Source organism: Mesocricetus auratus, unplaced genomic scaffold, assembly GCF_017639785.1.
Source record: "Mesocricetus auratus isolate SY011 unplaced genomic scaffold, BCM_Maur_2.0 Super-Scaffold_100025, whole genome shotgun sequence".
Classification (NCBI taxonomy): Eukaryota; Metazoa; Chordata; class Mammalia; order Rodentia; family Cricetidae; genus Mesocricetus; species Mesocricetus auratus.
The window spans coordinates 1,909,560-1,930,367 of NW_024429206.1; the positions used below are offsets into that span (position 1 = coordinate 1,909,560).

At 43.3% G+C, this 20,808-nt stretch overlaps 1 protein-coding gene across 2 annotated transcripts in view; it reads left to right on the forward strand.

The window, feature by feature from the left end:
- Positions 1-20,808, forward strand: part of Pole (DNA polymerase epsilon, catalytic subunit) — a 52,693-nt gene that overhangs the window by 17,866 nt on the left and 14,019 nt on the right. For both annotated transcript variants that reach the window (XM_040731462.1, XM_040731461.1), the window contains exons 22-39: positions 210-302; positions 479-623; positions 3,193-3,350; positions 3,746-3,941; positions 4,695-4,909; positions 8,704-8,806; positions 9,524-9,604; positions 9,695-9,817; positions 13,609-13,818; positions 14,059-14,268; positions 14,524-14,667; positions 16,597-16,737; positions 17,017-17,170; positions 17,247-17,353; positions 17,659-17,835; positions 17,921-18,144; positions 18,327-18,547; positions 18,794-18,998. In XM_040731462.1, the coding sequence (XP_040587396.1) occupies positions 210-302; positions 479-623; positions 3,193-3,350; positions 3,746-3,941; positions 4,695-4,909; positions 8,704-8,806; positions 9,524-9,604; positions 9,695-9,817; positions 13,609-13,818; positions 14,059-14,268; positions 14,524-14,667; positions 16,597-16,737; positions 17,017-17,170; positions 17,247-17,353; positions 17,659-17,835; positions 17,921-18,144; positions 18,327-18,547; positions 18,794-18,998 (2,907 nt within the window). The remainder of the gene's footprint in view (positions 1-209; positions 303-478; positions 624-3,192; positions 3,351-3,745; positions 3,942-4,694; positions 4,910-8,703; positions 8,807-9,523; positions 9,605-9,694; positions 9,818-13,608; positions 13,819-14,058; positions 14,269-14,523; positions 14,668-16,596; positions 16,738-17,016; positions 17,171-17,246; positions 17,354-17,658; positions 17,836-17,920; positions 18,145-18,326; positions 18,548-18,793; positions 18,999-20,808) is intronic.

The window sequence follows — 20,808 nt, forward strand, 5'->3', positions numbered from 1 at the left end:
AGAACTTTCTTGAGCTACACTGGCCACCCTAAATTAGGGATAGAAGTACCCTCAGGCTAAATCCAAATTCCACCTTAGTTCTGTCCTGCTTCAAATATGTTTGGCTGCTTCCGTCATCTCTCCTGGGGATCCCTTTCCTCTTCTGATTCCCTGTGGAGGGAGCCTCCCATCAGTCCTGCTCACCATAGACTTTTGACTGTCCTTTCCAGCGCTCGATGGTACTCCATGGAGATGGCTGGTATTGTCTGCTTCACAGGAGCCAACATCATCACCCAGGCAAGAGAGCTGATTGAGCAGATAGGGTGAGTGTGGCCTGGGGTTGGCTGCAGGGCTTGCACCACAGAGGCAAGGGAGGGGCAGTAATAGGAAATCATAAAGACTGGGAAGACAGAACTGGGTTTGATGTTATCATATTTGAGATATTCAGCACCTGGCTTCTAAGGACTTGGGGCCATGAACTTTATTCCTGTCTTTGAAGGAGGCCCTTAGAACTGGACACAGATGGAATATGGTGTGTCCTACCTAATAGCTTTCCTGAAAATTTTGTCATCAAGACAACCAATGAGAAGAAACCCAAACTGACCATCTCCTATCCTGGTGCCATGTTGAACATCATGGTCAAGGTGAGTGGGTACAGCAAAAAAAGAAAAAAAGCACATATTCTGACCTCTGGCCTATTCCCAGTGTGGATATTTGGAAAGATCTCAGCTGGTGATATCTTTGGCTCCCTACAAAAACCACCTGTCTGTGATGCTCTTTTTCTTAATTTCCTCAGCCATCATGGTCAGACTGTTAGATTCAAGTTGCAAAGTTTTCACTTTTGCCGGTTGTTGGTGGCACACGTCTTTAATCCCAGCACTCGGGAGGCAGAGGCAGGTAGAGCTCTGTGAGTTTGAGACCAATCTGGTCTACAGAGCGAGTTCTAGGGCAGCCTCCAAAGTCACAGAGAAGCCCTGTCTCGAAAAAAAACAACCAAAAAAAAAGTTTTCACTTTCACAGAACCATACTACTATTGTTCTTTTATTTTAAAACAATTTTTTTTTTTTGGTTTTACAAGACAGGTTTCTCTGTATTGTTTTGGAGTCTGTCGTACAATTTTAAAACAATCTTAAACTTATACAAAAGTCTCAAGGATAGAACCAAAGAGGGGTGGAGATGTGACTCAATAAACTGCTTTTCACACAAACATGAGGACCTGAGTTGAGATCCCTAGCACCATTGTAAAAGCTGAGCATGTCAGCACATGCTTAGTCCCCATGCTGGCACAGGGACACAAGGAAAGGTGAGTGCCTGGGACTCACTGGCCAGCAAGCCTAACCAAATTGAGGAGCTCTGGGTTCAATGGGAGACCCTTCTTTAAAAAAAAAAAAAAAACACAGCCGGGCAGTGGTGGCGCACGCCTTTAATCCCAGCACTTGGGAGGCAGAGGCAGGCGGATCTCTGTGAGTTCGAGGCTAGGCTGGACTGACAGCCTCCAAAATAATACAGAGAAACCCTGTCTCGTAAAACCAAAAAAAAAAAAAAAAAAACCACATGGGGCAAGCTGGGCAGTGGTGCCACACACCTTTAATTCCAGCGCTTGGGAGGCAGAGGCAGGCGGATCTCTGTGAGTTGTAAGACAGCTGGTCTATAGGACAACCAGGGCTACACAAAGAAACCCTGACTCAAAAATCCAAAAGAAAATAAAGTGGGGAACAATTGAGGCAGATATCCAGTGTCAGCCTGGCCTCCACATGCACACATACATGTACCACACACAAATAGCACTGAGAAGATTTTTATGCCTTTCAGGCTGCTTCCCGTAATGTTAACTTCTGCCTAAAATACGCACTCACCAAAATGAAGAAATGTATGTTGGTATACCCTGTAACTAAATTACGTATTATTTGGAGTCCCCAGTTTCCAGGTGCTTACACTGTGTCCTCTTTAACCTGGACAGTGCCTTGGTCTTTGCTGGTCTAGAATCTTGTTTTCTGCTGTCAATTTGGAGTTCTCATTGGCTGTTATTTGGGTTTCCTTGGAGGACTATCATGGGGGTGATGCCCAATCATCATTTCCTATCTCTGGGGACATGGGCTCCATCACCAAGTTGTCCACATCAGCCTGGTGTCTCCACAAGGAGGTCCCTCCAACTCCCTGTTCACATGCTTTTCTTTGCTTAGAAATCACACTCAAGGATCACTGCCTTCCCTGAAGGAATAAGCATCGAAGAGCATCTGGGCATATATCAGAGCCACCACAGTAATTAGCAAGTATCACGAAGGCACATTTTTATTTTTTATTTGTGTGTGTGTGTGTGTGTGTGTGTGTGTGTGTGTGTGTGTGTGTGTGTGTGTGTGTGTGTGTGTGTGGTTTTTCGAGACAGGGTTTCTCTGCGGCTTTGGAGACTGTCCTGGAACTAGCTCTTGTAGATCAGGCTGGTCTCGAACTCACAGAGATCTGCCTGCCTCTGCCTCCCAAGTGCTGGGATTAAAGGCGTGCACCATGAAGGCACGTTTTTAAATGCTCCTTAAACTTCATAACTCCTGACTTTTGCAGGTATCAATATTGTCACCTGTACACTCTCAGTTTCCTGTACTAGTGCTTCTTCATGGCAGTTTGCTGTTTAGCCCATTTCTTCTGCTTGATCATTGGAATTCTGTAATGGATAGTTGTTACTGCTTGTTCACTGACTGATTTTCAACAATGTGGATTCATGGGCATCTTTAATACTTAGGATGATAATCCAGTGTGGTCTTCATGTCTTTTCTTGCTCAATTTGTTCCTAGCCAGCCATAAGGACACACACTGTTTCCTTTTTTGGATCTTGTGTTTGGAGCATTTTCTTAGGTACTATCAGATACTCCAGCCTTACTTGTATTTTCCTATCTTAGCCCTGAAGCTAAGCATTTCTGCAAAGAGCCTCTGTCTCTTACTGAAACAATGGCAACTCTCAATGTGTTTTTGTGCTATCTTTTTGCCTTTCCCTGAAGGTCATATATATATAAAAACATAACATGCAACCCAGACCTTGTAAATATACTTGAGACTTATTGTGTTGCTGTGTGTGTCAAAACTTTCTGCTTTTCTGATACCAGTTGTGTCCATTGTGTGATAGAGCTTTTTTGCTGGCCTACCCACTCCCTGAGGAGAGGTGTTTCCTGAGTGTGAGCCCTTAGAAGTGAGGTTGCCTTTCTTGTTATTGGTTTTTAGGAAGGCTTCACCAACCACCAATACCAGGAACTAACAGAGCCTTCCTCACTCACCTATGTCACCCGCTCTGAGAACAGCATCTTTTTTGAAGTTGATGGACCATACCTTGCTATGATACTTCCAGCCTCTAAGGAAGAAGGCAAGAAACTGAAGAAGAGGTAGGAATCTCAGAGCCCTATATTTTGGAAAGGAAATGAGGTAACTGGGCAAGACTTAAGGACATAGAGAAAATGGAACTAGAGCTACAAACTGGGTGGGGTTTTGTTTGCTTGTTATTTGTTTTATTTACTCAATTTGGGGGGGCAGACACAAAACAAAAAACAAACTAGATGTTGATGTGCCAATCTTCTTCACACCCTGATCTATTCTGGTTCTGTGAGCAGTGGCCTTTTAATGCATTCTGGTTTGCTAAAGCACTATCCTAAGGGTAGATTTCTGCTTGGCCTCAAAGATGACAAGAGGGTTAGGCAATGAAGAAGAAACGCAAAGGGAAGATGGAAAACACCCAGCACTCTGAGCTTCGTTTCTCTGCAGTGTCTCCCTTGTTTCTCAGATATGCTGTATTCAATGAAGATGGTTCCTTGGCTGAACTGAAAGGTTTTGAGGTGAAACGCCGAGGGGAGTTACAACTGATTAAGATATTCCAGTCCTCAGTGTTTGAGGCCTTCCTCAAGGGCAGCACACTGGAGGAAGTGTATAGCTCTGTGGCCAAGGTGGCAGACTACTGGCTAGATGTGCTCTATAGCAAGGTAAGGCTCCACCTGCCTCCCCAACTGGCACTTAGGAGTGAACATCTTTCAGGAATTGAACATGCATCCTAGGCTCTTAGAGAACCTAGGTCACTTTGATAAATTCTGGCACTTACTGCTCATACATATTTCTTGATAATTTGTGCACAACTGAATAAGATAAAAGGTATGGTTTTATGTGCCTTTTTTTTCATATTACATTTATTTTGAGGGTGGGGGACACTTGAGTGCCACAGTATGCATATGGAAGTCAGAGAACAACTTGTAGGAGATGGTTCTCTTCTTACATCATGTGGGTCCTGGAGGACCAAATTCAGGTTATCAGGGGCTGGTGATAGCTCGGTGGTTAAAAGGACCAGGACTTGAGTCCTAGCACCCACATGGCAGCTCACAATTGCCTGTAATTTCAGTTTCAGGGAATCCAACACCCTCTTAAGGACTCCATGGGCATACAAGTGGTGTACAGATACACACGCAGGCAAAACACAAATTTTAAATTAATAAATAAAAACTCAAATTTTCAGGCTTGGCAGCAGACACCTTTACCCACTGCCCTATCCCACAAATTCTTAATGCACTGCTAGGACTCTAACCAAGGATGGTAGGACAGCATTCCTTTTTTCTTTTCTTTTTTTAATGACATTACTCTGCCCAAAACCTACCTTCAGCTTTTCAGGGCAGAAAAAGATAAAATCCTACAGAACCAAAATGATTATGACCTTCATCTTCCTGACATCTGTTGTTTCTCTCTAGGCTGCTAACATGCCTGATTCTGAATTGTTTGAGCTGATTTCTGAGAACCGATCCATGTCTCGGAAGCTAGAAGATTATGGGGAGCAGAAGTCTACATCCATCAGCACAGCAAAGCGCCTGGCTGAGTTCTTGGGAGACCAGATGGTCAAGGATGCTGGACTGAGCTGTCGCTATATCATCTCCCGAAAGCCAGAGGGATCTCCTGTCACTGAGAGGTAAAAGCCTTCTTAAGAGTTGAACAGATAGGTGCATGTCTATAATCTCAAAAGCCTAAGACCAGAACTTCTGATTTTGAGTTCTAGGCCATCTTGGGAGATGGGGGAGGGGAGAGCTGGGACGGTACACACTTTTAAAAGCCCAATATTTGGGAAATTAAAACAAAGGGTTCACTCTAGTAATGGACTTTATGTGCTAGATTTTAATATCCTTGAGCCTGGACAAGTGCACAAGTCTTTTTTAAAAGAAACATGGTTTACTTGCACAAAACTGATCAGTTTTTGAGAGATCTTTAATGCCCTTGAAGTAGTTTTTGTGGGTGTGAAACAACTGGTGAGAATTTGAATTGGTCCCTCTTATTATAGTATTGAAATTAAGTCTACTTAGTTTATCAAGTCATGTTCATGCCCTGTTTTTTTTTTTTTTTTTTTTTTTTTTGTTTTTCGAGACAGGGTTTCTCTGTATTGTTTTGGAGGCTATCGGCCCAGCCCGGCCTCGAACTTACAGAGATCCGCCTGCCTCTGCCTCCCGAGTGCTGGGATTAAAGGCGTGCGCCACCACCGCCCAGCCATGCCCTGATTTTATAAACTTGTTTCTATCAATAAACATTTTGATACTTGGAAGAAAAACAAAAGGGTTCAATGTTAACCCCGACTCTATATAGTGAGTTTGAGGCCAATCTGGGCTGGACTACTTAGTCATTCTCTATCTTTGAAAACAAAAAAAATTAAGCCACTAGGTTTACAAATCCGCATGTGTAGTGGAGCCTCTGGATCCTCATAATAAAGCTTCCATAGGAAGAATGTGGGTCCCATGGGCATTGAAAGAAAGAAGACTACCTGGGAGTGGTAGTGAATGCCTTTAATCCCAGCATTTAGGAGGCAGAGGCAGACTGATCACTGTGAGCTCTGAGTTCAAGACCAGCCTGGTTTACATAATGAGTTCTAAACCAGCTTTTGCTATAGGTATGACCCTGACTCAGAAAGAAAAATTGGCCTCAGTCTGATGCAGATCAATTCATAGGAAGGCCTTGTGGGACCCTAGAATGGGAATGGTGAGTCTAGAGAACTTTGGTTTGAAGGGAGTCAGCCTCTTTCGTGAATATAGATATGGGTATCTTGAAAGAGCAGGGTCTTGGCTATTCGTGCAAAGACAACTTGATGCTAAGACTAACTCTGTAATGAGTCATGTAGAGTAGTGACCTGGCATACAAGAGGCTTCTTGTCAGTAGCATCAATATCTCAGCTTCACAAATGAGAAGAAAATACCTTTTAACTCCTAGGGCATATTAGATACAACAGCAAGGGATTCCATTAGATCAGCTTCTATTTCCCACTAAGAGACTGAATTAAACAGGAAACATGGCTTCCTGTGATTGGTGCACAGTAAAGAAAGAGTTTATCACGCTTGGATTACAGAACCTCAAATCCACAATGACCCCACAGGAATCTTAAGAACCAGTGATACAAGAAGGATAAACCTATGGTTCCTTCAGAGGAACTGAAAACCAGTGTGGCCTCTGCAGTGTCCCAGTAGCACTTCCTAATGTAGCCCTGATTCTCTTGTTGAAAGGTGTATCTGACCTGCTTGTCTAGAAACTAGGCAGCTTGTGTTTCTGTGACAAATGGAATGTGTAGACAAGACATGAGGCTTCTCAACTGCAGTCAACGAGGACTACAAGGTTGGACATTTACCCTCTTCCTACCTAGGAAGCGGAGAAGGCATGTGCATAAGGAGGACTCACCAAGAGTACCTACTGCCGGACGGTGGTGGCGCACGCCTTTTTTTCTTTTCTTTTTTTCCCCTTTTTGGTTTTACGCGACAGGGTTTCTCTGTATTGTTTTGGAGGCTGTCGGTCCAGCCCGGCCTGGAACTCACAGGGGGATCTCTGTGAGTTCCAGGCCAGCCTGGTCTACAAGAGCTAGTTCCAGGACAGCCTCCAAAGCCACAGAGAAACCCTGTCTCATAAAACCAAAAAAAAAAAAGTACCAAGTACCTACTGCCTCCTTGTGAGGAGGCCACTAATCTACACAAGTGACCAACCATGGGTGAGACCACATAGGTTACAAATTCATCAGCAGCCGGGCGTTGGTGGCGCATGCCTTTAATCCCAGCACTTGGGAGGCAGAGACAGGCAGATCTCTGTGAGTTCGAGGCCAGCCTGGTCTACCCAGTGAGTTCCAGGACAGCCTCCAAAACAATACAGTGAAACCCTGTCTCGAAAAAAAAAAAAAAAAAAATTCATCAGCATCAGTAATTGTCATCTCAGCCCTGAGTGTTGGGTGGTTTATTACACAGCAGTAGGGGTCTGATAAATGTTGATACTTACCTTCCTATAGAGTTCTGTAGAGAAGGAAAATATATCTTTGTAAGGAAAAATTGCCAGTGTCAAGACAAGTAATTTGAACTAAAGCCAATTTGACAGACTCAAAGATAGTAAAATAACAGATTTCAGTATATCAATTAGGTAAAAAACCCAAAAGAAAGCACCATGGGCAGACAATTCACAAGTGAAGAATTGGTGGCCGGTTTGGAAAGATAAAGAAGCTCCCAGAAATTATGGCAATGCTGACTTTAACAGAAATTCTTGAGTTAAAAAGAATGCTGATACCAGTTGTTGATGAACAGATAGAGTAGCACTTAACCAGGTGAGAGAGTGTGACACCTGGAGGGTCTAGCATTTTCTTACATTTTGTATATGTAGAGAAGGGGGGCATGTGTGTTATTACACAGTGCATGTGTAGTAGGAGTGAGTTCTACTGCGTGAGTTCCAGTTATTAATGTAGGTTGTCGGATTTGGCAATAAACATCTTTATTTGCTGAGTCATCTTGTCAGTCCTTGTTTGTTTGTTTGTTTTTTGGTTTGGTTTTCAAGACAGTGTCTCTCTTTATAACAGCTCTGGCTGTCCTCATACTTCCTTTGTAGCCCAGGCTAGCCTTGAACTCACAGAGATCTGCCTGCCTCTGTTTCCTAAGTGCTGGGATTAAAGGTGTACGCCACCAATGTATTTAATTTGGGCTTACTGTTTAAGAGGGTTAGAGTTCATGATGGCAAAGCAAAGTGCTGGCAGCAGGAATAGCTGATCCCCAGGTAGGAGCAGAGAGAATGACAATTGAAACCTCAAAGCCAGCCCCTATCAAAGTCACCTCCTCATCCTTCCCAAACAGTTACTACTGGGGACCAAGTATTCAAATAGGAGTCTATGGGGGCCATTCTCATTTCAAACCACCACAATCCCCCACTGTTGTTCCTTTTCCCAAATAGGCTCCTTTGTACTTTAATGTCCTCTTTTTAAAGCTAGATGCCTCGTGTTGAAAGAAACATGCAGTGTTTGTCTTTCTGTATCATTTCTCAGCATCATGTTCAGTCCCATCTATTTTCCTGTAAAGGACATAACTTTTTTTATGACTGATTAGAACACTTAATGGGACAAAAATATAGTTAACTCCTTTGTGTATGTATGCCTATTCCATATTTTCTTTATACATTCATGTTTCTCTTCCCCCTCTTTCTGCTTCTCCTTATACTTTGTTCTGTTTTATATTTCTGAGGATGGAACTGAGTCTTACATAGGATAGGCAAACAGTCTACCAGTGAGCTACTTCCCTAGCTCCTAACTAAGTGTTTTACTATGATAAACTATTACTTAATCATTCAGTGTTACAAACATCATACCCAAGATATAAGTGTATACGGAGTCTTTAACCCATGTACATTGATAAGAGTTGGCTGGATTTGCATTGTTGATGATTACTTATGTTTAGATATATTTATGTTTGTTTTCCTTACTAGGGCCATTCCACTTGCCATTTTCCAAGCAGAACCTACAGTGAGGAAACATTTTCTCCGGAAATGGCTAAAGAGTTCATCACTTCAAGACTTTGATATTCGCACAGTGAGTGCCTATTATTTTTATTTCAGGGAAGGGGTACACATTTGGAAATCAGAGTATAATTTAACAGGAATTGGTTCTCTTCCATCATATTGATACCAGAAATCTAAGTCAGGTCATAAGAGAAGTGCCTGTGTCTACTGAACCATATTGACACCTTCTAGTTATTTTTGTACTATCAAGACTATCAAGGGTTTAGGAAAAAGCTAGTCAGAGCAGAATGTACCTGGCTTGCATCATATGACTCAATTAGAGCTTATTTATGACTTCCTCTTTTCTGATGTGTGATAGTTAGGCAAACAGAACACTCAGGGCAGTGGGTGAAGACCCCTTGAGAGGTCAAATGACCCTTTCACAGGGGTCTCTTAATCATTGGAAAACATGGATATTTACATTATGATTCATAACAGTAGCAGAATTACAGTTATGAGGTAGCAATGAAAATAATTTCATGGTTGGGGGTCACCACAACATGAGGAACTGTATTAAAGGGTCGCAGCATTAGGAAGTTTGAAAACCACTAGAACATCAGGAAGATAATGCTAGGGAATCCCTTAAACTGGTCTTGGGTGGAATAAGACTGAGGTACTGTCTTAACCATCTACTATTTCATGATCCTATAGTCTCATTAAACTCTCTGCCAAGTTTCTACCTCTAAAATGGGCATGGAGTTTCTAGAAGATGAAGTGAGACACATTCATTTATGTTTTGGGCATGCAGATTCTGGACTGGGACTACTACATAGAGCGGCTAGGAAGTGCCATCCAGAAAATCATTACCATTCCTGCAGCTCTACAGCAGGTGAGACAAAAGCCAGGGATACCACCCCATACCTAATCACCAGTAGACCAACATAAGACCTTGTTCCTGGTCTGTATCACCCTCACTTAGGTGAAGAACCCAGTTCCACGTGTCAAACACCCAGACTGGCTGCATAAAAAACTGCTAGAAAAGAATGATATCTACAAGCAGAAGAAGATAAGTGAGCTCTTTGTCCTTGAAGGGAAGAGACAGGTAACACACACTGTACCAATGTCTGCAAGCTGCTATGCATACATTTTCCTCATTTTTTTTTTTAGATAGTGTCTCTATGTAGTCTTGATGGTCCTAAAACTCCCTGTATATAGACAAGGCTGGCCTCGAAGTCTCAGAGGTTCTGCCCCTGTATGTACCACCCTGCCTGGCCCATAATTTCCCAATACTACCTCTAAAGAGACTTTATCTCAAAAAATGCACATTGTGGTACTTTGCTCACTGGTGCCCTCCAATGTCGTTGTATATAACAGGAAACAGATTGTGAGTCATCAGGTGAGTATGAAGAACTAATTTATATGTAAATGATTGGGTATGCAAATTAGACAGTGACTTGAACTGGATTGCTACTGTAGTCTTCACTTCTCTCAACAAAATGAAAATCTTTCCTGGTCACACTGATGACTGACTGCACAATGAATAGTATGGGTTAGAAGCTGAAGATGCTCGTCTGCTAAGCCTTTCCTGCTCTTCACAAGACACAAGATCTGTTCCTAATACCCATATCTGGTGGCTTACACCTGCCTGAAACTCCAGATCCAGGGAATACCCTTTTCTGGCTTCTGCAGACCCCTGCACACACATGGTATACACTTACATAGACACATACACAAAAATAAAAATTCATCGTGTTTTAAAAATCAGTATAGCTAAAATTAGGCAGAAAAATAATTTTTTAAAAAATTTTATGGGTATGGTATTTTTGTCATCATATATGTCTGTGAGGTACTTACCTGCCTAGTACCACGGAGGCAAGAGGTGGGTGTTAAAAGTCCCTAAAACTGGAGTTAACAGATGGATGTAAGCCAACATGTGTGTCTTGGTAATTAAACCCAGGTCCTCTGGAAAAGCACCCAATGCTCTTAACTGCTGAGCCATCAGCCCCAAGAAAGATTTCTTGGGTTGAAAATTAGAAGTGTAGCCAGTTATGATGTCTTAGACCTATAATCCCAGTAGTTGGGAGGTAGAGACAGGAAGATGGATATGAGTTCAAGGCTAAGCTAGATTACAGTATGATACACTATCTCAAAACAAAAGTAAAAGTATAACCCAGAATGTTATAGAAAATTGAAAATATACAAATCCTGAAATAGTGGTGTGTGTGTGTGTGTTTTTCAAGGCAAAGTTTCTCTGTGTACCCTGGCTGTCCTAGAACTATTGTAGACCAGACTGACTTCAAACTCAGAGCTTGCCTCTGCCTCTTGAATACAAGTATTAAAGTCTTATGCCACCATGCTTGCTTATTTTAATTTTGTAGACAAGGCCTTAGCCCAGGCTGATTTTTTTTTAACCCTTTATGTAGCAGAGGCTGACCTTAACCTCCCAGTCCCCTTACCCCAACTTCCTGAGTGCTGAGATTATAAGCATGTATCTGCATGCCCAGTTTAGATTTTAAAGCTTTAGCAATGTGATATTTGCAAGACCTATACCTAAAAAAATGTATATACTAAGTAAATGTTAGTCAGAAGAAGCTAATCTAGGGCCAGGAGATAGCTCAGCATGAGAGTACTTGTCTATTGTGTAAGAGGCCTTGCATTCAATCCCTAATACATGAGTACATGCACACAAACATTTTTAAAAAGAAAACTGGGCTAGGTATGGTGGTGTATGTTTTTTATTCCAACACTTGGGAGACAAAGGCAGGTGGACCTCTAAGATTGAGGCCATTTTGGTAGTTCAGGACAGTGAAGGCTACAAAGTGAGATCATGTTGTTGACCCCACACACACGTGCACACACTCGCTTGCAAAACAAAGAAGCTATGTTTGTGACAATTTTTTATTTTAAATTTTTTAAAATTCTGAAATAAAAGAAAAACTGACAATCATTGTGGAAAATTTTAACATAAACTCAAATGATAAATTGGGTAAAACTATATAAGATTAGTAAACTATATATAAATTAGTAAAATTATATAAAATTAATGTGTATAACTGTTTTGCCTGAATATTTGTGCATGATGTGCATGTCTGGTGCCACAGAGATTGGAAGAGCCTTCTCTCTAGCCTCCTAACTAGGTTTTTAAATAGCTAGGTTTAATGCACAAATAAGGTCTTATGCACAGTAATTAGGGGCTAGAGAGATGACTCAACATGTCAGAGCATTGGCTGCTTGCTCAGATTATATGCATTAGTGATTAATTTCAGGTCACCAATAATGCTTTGGTGTTGAATTAAGGAAAGAAATAGAAGCACTTCCCCTCGGAGTCATTGAACCAAGAGCAAGTTCATATAAGTCTGAATCTGTGCCAGCCTAAAGTCTGTCTTATAAATTTGTTTGTTCTGTTGTCTCTCTGTCTTTGTTTATGTTGTCTGTTTCTGTGTGAATAATATCTGTATGTCTGTCTCTAACAAAGGGCTTTTACTGTATTTATTGAACAGCATAGAAAGCACTATGTGGGAAAAGAATGGGGTACTTTACAGAAATCTTTTAACAGTTTTTTTAAAATATTTTATTTATTTATTGTGTATATAGTCTTCTGCCTGCATGCCAGCAGAGGGCACCATGTGGTTGCCGGGAATTGAACTCAGGACCTCCAGAAGGACAGTCAATGCTCTTAACCACTGAGCCATCTCTCCAGCCCCAGAAATCTTGAACAGTTTTAAAGGCTCCAAATAATAAACATTGTTGTTTATCAACCAGTATCAATAAATGTATCCTTTCAGTCTTTGTGGTAGATTTTTGGAAGTTGCTTACAACTGTATTTGCTGCTTTCAGCAAATGATATATGTCCATTACCTGGGTCACGGACATGGAAGAGTACCTGACTTAAGATTATAGCTATGCATTAGCTTAAGTTTATAAAAGTTGGTTACATGGGAAATTGAAAGTAACTAAGGCTAATTGTTATACTGTTCTCATAAAAGCAGGATCAACAGTTTGAGTGCACAGTAGGCTAGCAGTCTTGTTCTAATTAGCCTCAAGGTATATTACTAATTTTGGCTGTGAGGCCATCAAAAGTTCCAGTCTTTTAAAATGTAAGAGGTGTTTTTACACTGTTCTATTGCCACAGCTGCTCTTCCAGAGGATCTGATTCAAGTTCCAGCACCCACATGGCAGCTCATAGCCATCTATAACTCCCGTCTAAGGGGTCCAACCCCTGGCCTCCACAGGCACCAGGAACACATGTGGTATACAGATATGCATGCAGATGAGATAATAATATTAATAATAATTAGAGAACACGTATCCTTAGTCGGTTCTGGTGTTGCAGACTTGTAATTATAGCTACTGGGTAGGATGAGGATCCTGAGTTCAAAGCCAACCTGGACTATAGAATGCATTCCTATCAAAAAAGGAAAAAAAACACCAAAACATTCTGTCTTGGCAAACACATTTAGGTGGGTGTTGTTCTTTTTCTAAATGCCCTTTTCTTTTCTCATTTAATACTTAATACTTAAATTAACTACATTAAAACCTCAACTTTGACTCAAAATAACCTTGTAAAAAGGAGTCACCAATACACATATTTTTTTGAAAGAATCACCATTCTCTGACAAACAGTTGAGAAACTTAGAATGGACAGTTTCCTTTGGAGAATTAAGACAAATGATCTAATTCCAATGCTTCTAGACAAAGACAGACATATTTGAATGTTCTAGACCAGCTTGGTCTACACAGAGTTCCAGGCTAGCCAGAGCTACATATTGAGGCCCTTTTTAAAAGTTATGTTAGTCTGTTAACAGCCCATTTCAGCAGATGTACGGTATTAGAATTCTTTGATAGGATTTTCCAGGTTGAGATTCTGAGTAAGTCTTGGTTGTGTCTCCCCAGATTGTGATGGCCCAGGCTTCAGAAAACAGTCTAAGTGTCTGTACTCCAGACATCGAGGACTTTGGATTCACAAAGCCATACCATTCTGGAGTCCCAGTTGCTACAAAGAGGAAGCGAGTCTGGGAGAGCCAAGAGGATTCTCAAGATATTGCACTGACTGTGCCCTGGCAAGAAGTCTTGGGGCAGCCTCCCTCCCTCGGAACTACCCAAGTAAGAAACAAGCCAGAAGGGACGTGGGGTAAAGTTGCTGTGGCACTCTGTCTCCTAGAGGTCTGCTACATAGTGCAGTGATTGATCCTAAGGCAAATTCTGTCCCTGGAGCAAGTTGCAGAAATGCCTGAGTATTAGAGAGCTTTTGAATTTCCTGAAGCTTAGGGATAAGAAGCAGGCTGTTGGAGAAGGTGTTGATGGACAACATGTGTTAGCATTGTGCATTGCTATTGATCCCAGGAAGAGTGGTTGGTCTGGCTCCGGTTCCACAAGAAAAAATGGCAGCTGCAAGCCCAACAGCGCCTGGCCCGAAGGAAGAAGCAACGTCTAGAGTCAACAGAGGGTGTGCCAAGACTCGGGGCTATCCGAGAGGGACCTGCCACGGGACTGGGAAGTTTTTTGCGAAGGACTGCCCGGAGCATTCTGGACCTTCCATGGCAGATTGTACAGGTGTGGGCCTTCACTCATGGGAGTGGCAAGATGTTGAGAGCAGTCCTTCATGAGCTCAGAGGAGGGAGTGTGTAGCCAGTCTTGCAGTATAGGATGGAAGATAAGAAAGGCCTTCAGCTTCCTGCCTATCCCAGTCACAGGGGTCCTGTACATAGTGTGGTGTGGGCAAGGCTGGAGGCTGCTTGGGAGGTGACCTGGTCACAGGTATCAGGATGTTATGTGATTATGTGTTATGTATTCTGCATTTCCTCTCAGATCAGTGAGACCAACCAGGCTGGTCTCTTCAGGCTGTGGGCCATCATTGGCAGTGACTTGCACTGCATCAAGCTGAATATCTCTCGAGTATTCTATGTGAATCAACGGGTAGCCAAAGCAGAAGAGGGACCTTCATATCGCAAGGTAGGGAGACCACTGTTACTACTGATGTCCTCTGAGGCATCTCTACATGATAGAAGCCACACAAAGAATTGGTCAGGAGCATGGACTTTGCAGACCCAAGAGCTTGTGAGCCTTGTAGCCTTGTCTCCATCTCCCAAGTACTTAATTGATAATGGGATCTTGTAAAGAGTTACTTGAAACTATGTCTATGGATGGGCTGCTGCTCTTCACCAACATGATGAGGAGGGGATGACTGGATAGAGGTTGCAAGTTTCTCTGAGTACCATTGTACTTAACAGCATTACTGGGATATAAGTTCATCTACCATGTAACCTATTCTTGGAAGAATATAATTCAGTGGTTCTTAATGAATTTGTGGTAATATGACTATAGTCAAAATTTCAGACTTCATCATCCTCCAAAGAAGCCTATGCTTCTATACTTCTCAGTTGCCTCTGTCCTTCCCTTGCAGCCCCAGGCAACCCAACCCCTATCCCACTTTCTACCCATCTAAGAAATGCATTCATACTTTAGGTTCTTTTCATAGGTTCTTAGACTTGGGTTTTTGAGGAGGCTCTCTTCATGCGACATCTCAGTTGGAGTGCCCCACTTGACTCAGTATGTTAATTCAGGCCAAAGCTGGTTTATGCTGCTGCTGCTCATAGTTGGACATTAACTATATACAAGGAACACCTGGGTGAGGTACATAATTGTAAGTGAAAAATGTGAGGCCTGATTTCAGCTCATTGAGTTGGTGGAATAGGCACCCAGAAAGTGGCAGGGCTTATCAGGATAATAGACACATGAGACTAATGGGGCTCCATACATTTAGAGCTGTGTGTGGTAACAGTGTCTGCACTACAGAACTTCTTTTCCTTTGTGACTATCTGCTCTGTGCTTCATGTGTGCATTGGTATTTGGTGATGACTGTCACCTTCTGGGGGTTTCAGGATGGAAGGTCTCTACTCTGCCCTTTCTGTGTAAGAATTTTGTGTAACAGAATTGAATTATTTTCAGGATGGAGGCATTCGTTGTTTGAAACAGGCTCTCATAGTTCAGACTGGCCTTTAATTTGCTATAAAATTGAGGCTGGCCTTCAATTCCTGATCCTCCTGCCTCCATCCTGATCCTCCTGGGATTATAGGCCCATGTTACCTACTTAGCTCTTGAATTATGTTTTTGTCGATGCTAGAGATCAAACCCAAGGCCTAGTGAATTGCTAGGCTCACACTCTAGCCCACCCATCCAGCCTCCCAGCACAGAGGTAAACTAGTTTCTTTCTTTAAAAGTGAGATATTTTGTTTCCAGAGTAATGAATGGCAAGCAGATTTTTTTCTTTTCTTTTTTTAAGTCACACACACACACAATAGATAAATAATTTCTTTAATTGTTTAATCCTTTAGAGAATGTTGGGGCAGCTAATCCAGTTAATTTAGACCCCAAGTTCAATCTCGCCTTCTTTGTATAAAGGGTCTGTTGTCAGCTCAGTTTTCAAGTCCTTTGTGTCCCCCTGAGCATGTCTGTGTGTGTTTGCAGCTTGGAGTGAGACTAGGGTTTGAGTTGGCTTGTGAAGATTAATGAACAGTGTGCCTCCTCTCTATGATCCAATACAGTCACCCAGTACACATAACGGTTGCCCCATCAGCTCCCTTCTAGCTTTCTGGCCAGAAAAGTATAGTTTTCTGTAAGTTTTAGGTACCTATGACCTCCAAATAATAAAACTGAGAGATCTAAGAATAATTAACTGAGAGCCCATCCTGATGATACCTCATTTGGAAAGCATTCATGATTTCCCAGATGCCTCAGGTTGCTGTTTTAGATTGTGCCTTAGTGTTTTAATTGTAACCCTTGAAGCAAGTGAACTGACCATCTTGGGTTCTGCAAGCCCTGGCAGCTGGTCAGTGGTCCATTGCATAGGCTGTAGCAGGCTCATTACCACATTGTCACCAGGTGAATCGGGCTCTTCCTCGTTCCAACATGGTCTACAATCTCTATGAATATTCAGTACCAGAGGACATGTACCAAGAACACATCAACGAGATCAACACTGAGTTGTCAGCACCTGACATTGAGGGCGTGTATGAGACTCAGGTGATTGTCTCCCTGGCCACTGGCCACTTGGGTGATGATGAAGCTAGATGATAAGAGAGATCCCACAGGGAATCGAGCAGGGGATAGTGGTAAACAGCTGGGTTAGATTGTGATGGGCATGGGTTGGGGAAGCCCCATAGGATAGTGGCTCTCAGCACATGTCTGCCAAAGGTAGCCTCTTCTGAGTGAAGACAGGCTGTGTTGAAGTATGTGGTCTCAGATTGAACTGTGGCACTTAAGAGTCTTCCATTTGGCCCAACACTCTACTACCTGTTCCAGGTCCCATTGTTATTCCGGGCCCTTGTACAGCTAGGCTGTGTGTGTGTGGTCAACAAACAGCTGGTAAGGCACCTTTCAGGCTGGGAAGCTGAAACCTTTGCCCTAGAGCACCTAGAAATGCGTTCACTGGCCCAGTTCAGCTACTTGGAACCAGGTATGGCCCTGCCACAGCCCTATCACCTACCCTACCTCCCTTGCATTTCTGGCAATGAGTTTACTTTCTTCTACAGGGAGTATCCGCCACATCTACCTGTACCACCACTCACAGGGCCACAAGGCACTCTTTGGGGTCTTTATCCCCTCGCAGCGAAGAGCGTCTGTGTTTGTGTTGGATACTGTGAGTCCTTGGGCACAGGGCACATGAGAGTATTCGGGTCAGGCAGCATATGGTGAAGGAAGATTCCTCTTGCCATTCAGTTAAAATAGAAAAATGGGCTGAGCAGTGGTGACACACCTTTAATTCCAGCACTTGGGAAGCAGAGGCAGGTGGATCAGAGTTCGAGCCCTGCCTGTTCTACAAAGGGAGTTCCAGGACAACCAGGGCTACACAGAGAAACCCTGTCTTGGAGGGTAGAAGGGAGAGAGGGAGGCTTGACTACCCAGCTTCACACACAGTAGGCCTAACAGTTGGTGTTTGCCTAGGTACGCAGCAACCAAATGCCCAACCTCAGTGCCCTGTACTCAGCAGAACATAGCCTACTGCTAGAGAAGGTGGACCCCAAGCTCCTGCCTCCCCCGAAACACACCTTTGAAGTTCGTGCTGAAACCAACCTGAAGACCATCTGCAGAGCCATCCAACGCTTCCTGCTTGCCTACAAAGTAAGAGAAGTTAGGGTCCAATAGTAGGAGTTTTCCATCCCAAGACTTTGTCCACTGAGCCCTTTCTGCCTTGTGTTCCACCCAGGAAGAACGCCGGGGGCCCACACTCATCGCTGTCCAATCTAACTGGGAGCTGTGTAGACTAGCTAGTGAGATTCCTGTCTTAGAGGAGTTCCCACTAGTGCCTGTCCGAGTGGCTGACAAGATTAGCTATGGAGTTCTAGACTGGCAACGCCATGGAGCCCGCAGAATGATCCGGCACTACCTCAATTTAGACACTTGCCTTTCACAAGCCTTTGAGATGAGCAGGTGAGGAATGGGGTACAGCTCAGTAGTAAAACTTAGCTAGAAAGTGTGATTCTCAGTACTACACATAAAAGAAGAGAGATAAGCAAATGAGATTATAGGCTGGGTGCCTACAACGTGTGCCCCTGTGAGTGGTCCCTAAATGATGCTAGTGTACTTGGGACTGAACCTGTACCCCTGTACAGGTATTTCCACATCCCTGTTGGGAACCTACCAGAAGACATTTCCACCTTTGGCTCCGACCTCTTTTTTGCACGCCACCTCCAGCGCCACAACCACCTTCTTTGGCTGTCCCCTACCTCTCGGCCTGACCTGGGTGGGAAGGAAGCTGATGACAACCGCCTTGTCATGGAGTTTGATGACCGAGCCACTGTGGAGATCAATAATTCTGGCTGCTATTCCACTGGTGAGTGAGAGAAGGGAAAGTTAGGCACTTCCATCCCACCATTTAACACTCCTTATCACGTGGGACTCAATGCTCAACCATGTGGAATAAGCCCACAACAAGCAAGTCTTGAGAAATGGGTTCCAGTAAGTCAGATGTTGATCAGAGTGCCATGGCTGACCTTGCTAGGCAGCACTGATTGGCTCAGGCCTGGGAGATGATCCTAGTGCTGACTAGGATACATGGACAAGCTGTGTTTCCCTGCAGTGTGCGTGGAGCTGGACATTCAAAATCTGGCAGTCAACACCATCCTCCAGTCCCATCATATCAATGACATGGAGGGAGCTGGCAGCGTGGGCATCAGCTTCGATGTAATCCAGCAGGCCTCCCTAGAGGACATGGTCACAGGCAATCAAGCTGCCAGTGCCCCAGCCAGCTATGATGAGACAGCCCTCTGCTCTAGCACCTTCAGGTATCTGCCCTCGGGTAATGTGCTATCTTCCTAGACAAGGCAACAGGGAGATGGCAACCTCTACTGTAGAATGCTAAAGCCAAAGTCAAGAATATATTTTTTGTGTGTTTTTTGACAGGGTCTCTCTGTGTAGCTCTGGATGGCCTGGAACTCATTATATAGACTAGGCTGGCCTCAAATTTATAGAGATCCACATACCTCTGCCTTCCAAATGCTGGGATTAAAGGCATGCACCACACATCCCCCCCTTTTTTTTTTGTAAAAGATTTATTCATTATGAATACAACAGCCTGCCTGCCTGTCTGCACACCAGAAGAGGCCACCAGATTTCATTATAGATGGCTGTGAGCCACCGTGTGGTTGCTGGGAATTGAACTCAGGACCTCTGGAAGAGCAGTCAGTCCTCTTAACCTCTGAGCCATCTCTCCAGCCCCATCCCTTTTTTTTTTTGTAAGATTATTTTATTTCGTGTGTGTGTGTGTGTGTGTGTGTGTAGGTGTGTAGGTGTGTAGGTGCCCACAGAAGCCAGATGAGTTGTATACCCTGAAACTGGAGTTACAGGAGGTTGTAAAACACTGGGGTGGGTGTTGGGAATTGAGCTCCAGTTCTGTGGAGGAGGAGTACATGCTCTTAACTGCTGTGCCACCTTCAGTGTTAGAATCAGCATTCCTGAGATGTGTCTTCCTTGAATCATAATGCAATCAAGGGTCTCCCAAGTCCCTGAGCATGCCCTGCCTAGTTACTAGTAAGCAATGCAAGTGCTGCCATCTGACCTTTTGAAGCCAGAAGCTTTTCTTGTGAAGAACTTTTTGATGTATAATTGCTTTCAGTGTAATCAAAGGAATATCTGCAGGAAATTCCCAGGGCACCCAGCAGCCTAGTGAGTCATAGTAGCCAGAATCATCTGTCAGAGGTATGGTCAGCCCTGGCTCCTAGTGATAGAACAGTGTGTACTTATTATAAAGTGTTTCTTTTGTGCCATAAACACAGGGCACTTTCATCTTCCTATATTCCCATATCCCTGCAAAGTGGTGCAGTCTTTACCTGTGCTAGAGATGGCAAAGTCAGAGTCATTATGTGTTACTGTTGCTGAGTATGAGGTAGTCATTTCATGTCTGATTGTAGAACACTTATTTCAGTCCTGTTGCCTCCAAATGAAAGGAAAAGGGGAATTTGCTAAAGTAATAAATGGGTTAAGGAATGCTGGGAGCTGAGAGCAGAATTATGGCAGAAAAAGTGTTTCAACCCTGAGCAGCAGGTGAGGATCAGACACAGGTGGCAGAGACTACCAGTTGAGAAGTGGGCATTTGTACAGAAAGCCATAAAAGTGATTGGAGCATCATGTCTCTGATACTCTGTGGCTCCTTCGTGACTCAAGTCCAGTCTGAGCTACCTAATCATTGCATGGCTCCAGGAACCTCCCCTATGTCTCTCAGTGTCTAGAAAACTCAGCTTGGGCCAGTCCCTGGTTCTTTACGTGGAAGGCACATAATCAACTCTGTGACCCCACCCCATCTCAAAAAAAAAAGAAAGAAAGAAAGAAAGAAAGAAAGAAAGAAAGAAAGAAAGAAAGAAAGAAAGAAAAAAAAGCATATACTGCTATTGGAGAGGACATGAGTTCAGTTCCTAAAACCCATGCTGAGTATCATAACCACCTGTAAATCTAGCTCCAGTGTATCTGATACCTTCTGGGTCTGTGGGCAACTGTACTTACTATACGTACTCTCCCATCTACACATCAGTTTTTAAAAATTAAAAATAAGTCTCAAGAAGGACAAAAGCTTATCATGTGTCTTCTTGTCTAGGTGTG